This window comes from Peromyscus leucopus, chromosome X (assembly GCF_004664715.2).
Source record: "Peromyscus leucopus breed LL Stock chromosome X, UCI_PerLeu_2.1, whole genome shotgun sequence".
Lineage (NCBI taxonomy): Eukaryota > Metazoa > Chordata > Mammalia > Rodentia > Cricetidae > Peromyscus > Peromyscus leucopus.
This window is the reverse complement of record NC_051083.1, coordinates 104,888,325-104,895,338: the sequence shown is the minus strand read 5'-3', so window position 1 is coordinate 104,895,338 and position 7,014 is coordinate 104,888,325. Positions and strand designations below refer to the sequence as shown.

Genomic DNA, 7,014 nt, shown 5'->3' with positions numbered 1-7,014 from the left:
CTGTGTCCTAGCAGCTCATCCCCACCCCCCACCCCCGTTTGTCCAAAACATTGAAGATTGTTCTTAAATTGACTGATCCTGTAAAATCTGCTGTTCTAGCAAGACAATAGATCATAGGACTAACTACTATTTCTGTTTTTGTAATCCATCTTGCTTACTCTGCTCAATGACTGGGACAACTGCGAAACATATATGTTAAAATTAGATCATGCTTATGTGTAGACAGAACACATGTAATCTTGTAGTTTTGACTTTATAAGCCTTGGATTAATATGACCAGGGCTGCAACTTGGGAGCCATCTCAGTTGCAGTCTTGGTGTCATGAGCATCTGGCACAAGTTCTTATTTAATACAGCCTGTGCTAATTTAAACTTATTCATGGTCACAGTGAATCTCTGAGTGACCCTAGACCCACGACATTTTGTTCAATTCTTTTTTTTTTTTAAACAAAAAGGATCAATTTATTCTAAAAATTCCAGGTGATGTCCCAATGTCAGTGAGTGGTTCTGTTTCTTGTACCTTCCATTGACTACATTCCATGCCATTCTTCAGTAAAAAACAAGGCATGGCAATGCCCCAACGTCAAAAGCATGCAATACGTGTTAAGGAAGAAATACCTCCCCAAATGGTTACTACAGTCTTTGCTGAACTTCAGTTATGCAGAATCACACATTCCACAGGTATTCCAGCTAACTGAAGCTGGCAACACAAGATCCCGGTACCAGAGCAAACAGAAACCAGTTCCCTCTCTTCAGCAAAATCAGGAGACCCTGGTCACCAGCACGTCACCTCCCTGACCTTGTGAAAATACAAAATATTGCGTTTGATGAAATCCTTTATATCCTACTTAGAAAAAATTCTTAAGTTGATACTTAGAATAATTTTTATTTTTAATAATTTTCCACAACTATCTGAGACTGATACACCTTCGGTTTAACTTATACAAGGTTTATTTTTTTGTAAGATAATCATTTTCAAGAGGAAAATGTTATCTCACTTGTATTTTAAAAATCTGCTTTATATAAAAATGTAGAAACGTCACACTGTCAGATATCCTTCTGACCCCTCTTACTATAGATGTGCCAGCCCACTAACCAGGTTACAGACACAGTCAAGCCTCTTTCTCTGCAGGTGATGAAAAGTCTCCTTCCTTCTCGGCAGCAGTACTGGGTGGACAGCTTTGATTTCAGAGCAGCTGTTAGGAACTTAGCATTCTGTCCTCTCTTGCTGTGTCCGGTCACTGCAGCACTACAGCGGTGTCTGTCTCCACCTCCATCACATCTCAGCCATTTAGCAATTACTGGCAGCACCCAGGACAGGCACAGTGGGAGAGGAGTGGTAAAGACTCCATTTCAGCTTGTCCCTGTAGATCTGTTTCAGGTATTGTGAATTTGTACAAACTCCACTTACAGCTTTGAAACAGTACTATGCAATACACTACCACACTATTACAACAACACCCTTTTTCTGCAAATGTACTGGAATTTCTCTTGGGTGTTTTTTAGTCTTACTTTTAGCATTATTTCAAGTGCTAAAAACCAGATATTTCAAAACCCCAAATATAAAGTCAGTTTTCTTAATTTTCTGAAATTAGTTATTTGAGTTAAAAAGAATTCTGTAGAAATACTGACCCATTTCACCTAACTTTCAAAATAGTAAAAACAAGTTATAAAAAAAAAGCGAAAACACCCACATCTGCTATATATGACAAAAAATCTTTCAATTCCCAAATTACTGAAAGATCACGAGTCAGTGGACCTATGAAATCACACAAGACAAGTGGGAAGACTTCGGTTTTCACAAACTCGGTTCTCTTTGCCCCGAGGGTTACAAGAAAATGGAAAATCTGCCTTTGAATCATGCAGAGATTTAAATAAACTTTGCTTCCTCTAAGAAACTAAAATGTTTCTTATTCTGTAATTATAAATACTCAAGACACTCAAACTATTTGTGGCCAGTTGTTTATGCTTTTGAGATTAGACTGAATGGTCGGTAACACTAGGTTATGTATAAAATATTATTTCTGGTATTTGTCCATCTTCTATTGAAGTGCCATTGTTATTGCCAGGGGAGCTGAAAAATTGAAAGACAGTCTTGCTTGCAGCAGGGGTCTCATGGACGACTTTCTTCAGTCCTTTTGTGCCGTAGTGAGAATCTGGCCCCTTGAGTGTTGCGCATGCTGTGTAACAGACATTGGGCAGGATCTCTATAGGTTCTTTGAACATGACCCTGAATGTGTTAGCAGTCCCGTCACAACTAAATCCAGTATCATTCTGTCCCAAAGTTTGTTTTTTCTCATATTCAATGATCTGTATATTCACTTGATAATCCGTGGGCCCATGAATAGATCCATACAAACCAAATCCAACTACAGAGATTCTTCTGTTAACTGTGAACCTGATTCTGTCACTTGTTCCACTGTAGCCCCAGCGGCTCTCCACTTGCTGGAATCGATTGATGCAGCACTCCTTCCCTCTGAGGCAGCATCGTGGTCGATCAATGTATTCTACTCGGGGTTTAGGATTGACAGTAAAATGAAGAAAGAGATTTACCACTTCACGATCTGACAAAATTCCAGACTGAGCAGGACCTGCTGCAAATTCCTCAATTGTCATCAGTGGGAACCGGATTAAGGAAAGTGCTTTTCCTAGAACTTTCTGTTTGTTTCCAAACGTCACAGGCAATTGTTGTCTCTGACATTCTGCTTCTGCCCAACGTACAATAGCTCCAAAAAGTCGACTTTCTCGAATACTTAATGTGTCTCTTTCTAGAACTGCACAGAGTGTATCTATGTCAATATCAGTAAAGCCTTCCGCACTTATTGCATCCACTGTGCTTTTGTCTATTGTGTCTAGACAAAGACTGGCCAGCTGAGGTTCATCGAATAACCGCGCCTGAGTAAGCAACATAAAGGCATTATCTGCCCTAAGATGTTTGTTGAGAAAGTCTACACAGTGTGCTTCCAGGGCAGGGACTGCATATTTCTTGGCAGTATAAAGAGTGGTCATAACAGTTTCTGGCCCAATCTGAACTTCATCTGAATACAAAAATCTCAGCAGCGCCAGGAAGGCGGCGGGCTCCACGTCCGGCAGCTCGATCTCCGCCGACGTCGTGGCCATGCCGCCGTTGAACATGGCGTCGAAGACAGCGCTGCCGGCCGCCAGGACGAAGCGGTGGGCGGGGATGCGCTGCGGGCCCCCGGCGGCCGCCGCGCCGCGGCCCTTGCGAGGACGAAGCGCACATCGCTCAGCAGCTCCGAGTTGAAGAGGAAGGCGAAGCGCTCCTTCAGCGACGATGCCTTGGTGGCCTGCCAATTGTAGAGCGGCTCACGCTGCAGGGCGAGGGCGCGGGCGCGGGCGCGGGCGCGGCGGCGGCGGAGGGGCCGGAGGACCTAGCTCCGCCTCAGCCCCGCCCGCCTGCTCCCCGGCCGCGGCCGACCCGAGCGAGGCCATCCTCCCGCTGCGCGGCTCTGCTCACTGTGCCAGCAGCCAACGCGCCGCCACCATCGTCGAGCCGCCCCGAGGCCGGCACATTTTATTCAATTCTAACATGTTAGTTTTTGTTTCACTTATTACATTATAATTTATTTATTTATTTATTTATTTATTTATTTATTTATTTTATTATTTATTTATTTTGGGGTTTTCAAGACAGGGTTTCTCTGTGTAGTACTGGCTGTCTTGGAACTCACACTGTAGACCAGGCTGGCCTTGAACTCACAAAGATCCTCCTGGGTCTGCCTCCCAAGTGCTGGGATTAAAGGTGTGTACCACAATAGCTTGGCTATAGTTTATTTTATTATTACCCCTTAGAAGCCTATATGTTTTCATACATACACACACACACACACACACACACACACACACACACAATTTATTGATTCTTTGGGAATTTCACATCATGCACCCTAATTCTGCTCATTTCCCAGTCCCTCCATATCCTCCCTTCAACCTTGCAGAATCCTCCCCCAAAAGAAAATTAAACAAAAAGCCAAACTAAACCAACCAACCAAACAAACAAAAAAGCCCACTTCACTCCTCTGTCTCTCCTGCCTCTTCAACATCTCTTCATTCATTTGAGTGGCACTGGGATCCTTGGTGTGTCCTGCAGTATACACTTTTGTTCAATCAACCCCACCTGAAAATGAAAATTGCAATGAGTCATTGGTCTGGTTCAAGGCCTCTGGTTTCTGGTACACCATCATCACTGGATCCTCACTGAAACTCCTCTCTGATATACCACGGTTGCCCCTAGTCATGGAGATCTGTAGAACCAGTCTCTTCACATGCCCCAGCAGGAACCTAGATGGGGTAGATGTTAGGGTGGGCCAATCCAAGGACCTGGATATGGACCTGGGTGGTAGTTGAGCTGGTCAGTCCTTGATACTTGGGCTGCCCCCTCAGGTGAGCAGTGGAACCAGCTCTCCTATGCCCATGGCATCAGGGCCATCTTTCTCATGCCTGTGTTGAGAGGTTGGGCCATCTCTCCTGAGTACAAGGGGCCAGTTCTCCATGCCCGAGTCATTGGGGCCAGCTCACCAGTGAGGGTCAGGGTTAGCCCTCGTGTTGCAGTATCTAGTGAGGGGCAGGGCCAGCTTTGCTAGGGCTAACACAGGGCAGGGCTGAGTCAGCACTGCCCTTGGATTTCATCATGCATGGCCTCCTATGGTAACATGGGCCACAGATGTTAACACAGACTCCAGTTACAGCAGGACCACAGATCCAGAGGTGGCCCTCCAGAGCATCTCGGGCCCAGATGTTACCATGTCCCCTGTGGCAGCTCAGGTCACCGAGATCAGTGTGGCACCACCAGCAGCACGGCTCTCAGACAACAAAATTGTCTGAATTGACTAACCAGACCCTGGGCATCTTCATGGCCCTTGGTGGCAACAGATGCCATGGACATCAACTCAGCCCCTGGCTACAGTGGGACCACGGACCTAAACATGGCCTTTGTAGCAGTCCAGACCCGAGTGTCATCACTTCCCTGGGTGACAGGCAGGCCACCTACCTCAGCCAGCTCCTCACCACCTTCGATTCTCCTGTTCCACCTCTTTCCACAGCACGTGATCCATTCTGCCTCTCATTTTCTCCCATTTCTCCAGCATACATTTGCTCATCATAATGACACCCTCCCCCTGTCAATGTCTTTAGCCAGCCCAGGCCTTGAGGACCCAGGCTGGCCTTTGGGTGGCTTCCATCCACCTGAGCTGTTTTCTAGTGAGAGACAGAAAAGGGGATATATTCAGATGGCAGGGTAAGTGGGGGCAACTGGGAGGAGTAGGGGAAAGGGAAACCATAATCAGGATATGTTATGTGACAGAAAAATCTATTTTCACTAAAAGAATAAAGAAAGAATTGGTATAAGCCCCCCCCCCAATATAAAGAAATCACCATCAATACTTTCTGTGCCCACATTCTCCTTAAATTCTCCATTTGCAGGGTTACTACAGAGTCCCTTGTTCAAAGGATCAAATGAGCCTGAATCAAAAAGGCTTAAGTGATCCACTGTTTCACAATTAACGTGTATAGGGAATAGTCATCTATGCAAGCAATACTCATGACTTAGAAATGTCACCCCCAAAAAACAGAAGTTGTCATTTTGTTTAAATGGCATTTCCCAAAGAGTGTACATCTATATACTACAAAACCCGAGAAAGCATATGAAATTAACTTGTAAATTCATGATTTTATTGTTAACATGAGTGCTGAATTTTAGTTAAGCTGTACATTGAGTACATGTGTCACCAAATTTCCATCTTGCTCCTGAACATAGATTGCACTCTGGGGATTGCCGTCCCTTTCCCTAAGGAGAATGACCCTTTCAATACGAGGAGGTATGCTCTGTAATACTACAGACCTCTCACTCTTCCTCTCTTCTGCTCTCCGATTGACAAAACATGTCTAAAATCAGAGGAGGACAGGATTGGATTTAGCATTGGCTTCCATCCCAGAGCCAAGAGATAAAAACCTCTTTAAGCCACATAACACTGACTTTCTATTCAGCTCACAAAAGCAAATACCAGCTGTGTGTCAACTTCTGCAGTAGGCCATGATTTTGTCTTTTTCCAGAAGTATAGACATTTCAGTGGTTTCTTTTTTTATTGTATGGAAAGCTTAGATTACAACTTGTTCCAGGTCCTTGATGTTAATTCAATATATGGTAACTGGGTAAAGGAAAGTCTTCATTCTGACATTTGACCATCAGCTGTAGAATACCCTCCTCACTAGTGATACATTCCTCTTGTTTGGGAAGAGATTGTAGATCACAAAATGTTAGCACATTTTAAAGGCCTATGGAGGGGAACAGTTTTCTGTTTGTAAAAGTAATCTTCAGTATGAAGTAGTTAATCAACAGAAACAAGTGTGGGAGATTTTTAGAAAAAAATAGCCTTCAAGAGTGCCAATGGGATTGTTGGTACTTGAAATTTCAGGAGAGCAAACAGGTGGTAGGCAGAGATGTCATGGACAATGGTTTGACATCACAGCCTCCAGTGTTTGAGAAAGTTGACAAATTTAACCTAAATGACATACAGGACACTGAAACATTTGCCATCTCCAGGAGTTCAGCTGAAAGGTTAACTTCCACACATGGTTAATCTGAACAGAATATATTCTTTCATGAATAGTATATGTTCATAGTAAATCTGAACAGTATATTCTCTCATGTTATACAAAGTTCTCCATGATAAGGATGAAGAATAATATCTCTGCTTCAGCTATATTTCTAGAATCCTGTCCAGCACAGAGGGCACACTAGGCCCTGCTGAGTCACCAGGACATCTAAAGCCCATCATTCTTCAAAAGCTAAAAAGTAAGATGGTCCACAATGGTATGGGGAAACTAGTCATAAATCAGTTGTTCCTAAATATTGTCTAGCTATGGAAATACAGTCACAAGTAACTGTTAGATATCACCATCCTCTCAGGCTCCTAGTGAATGAGGGTCCATTTTATTGGGAAGTTTTCAAGTCAAACTGCACATTTGTAACTCCATGTACTTTATCTCCCTGCCT

At 43.9% G+C, this 7,014-nt stretch overlaps 1 protein-coding gene across 1 annotated transcript; it reads right to left on the bottom strand.

The window, feature by feature from the left end:
• Positions 1–865: 865 nt before the first annotated feature.
• On the bottom strand, positions 866–3,467 carry LOC114709755 (BTB/POZ domain-containing protein 1-like). Its single transcript, XM_037198970.1, is given in 3 exon segments — positions 866–3,226; positions 3,229–3,359; positions 3,361–3,467. Coding segments are annotated over 3 exon segments (1,446 nt in total). The 5' UTR covers positions 3,453–3,467; the 3' UTR covers positions 866–2,003.
• Between the last annotated feature and the right edge of the window lie 3,547 nt (positions 3,468–7,014).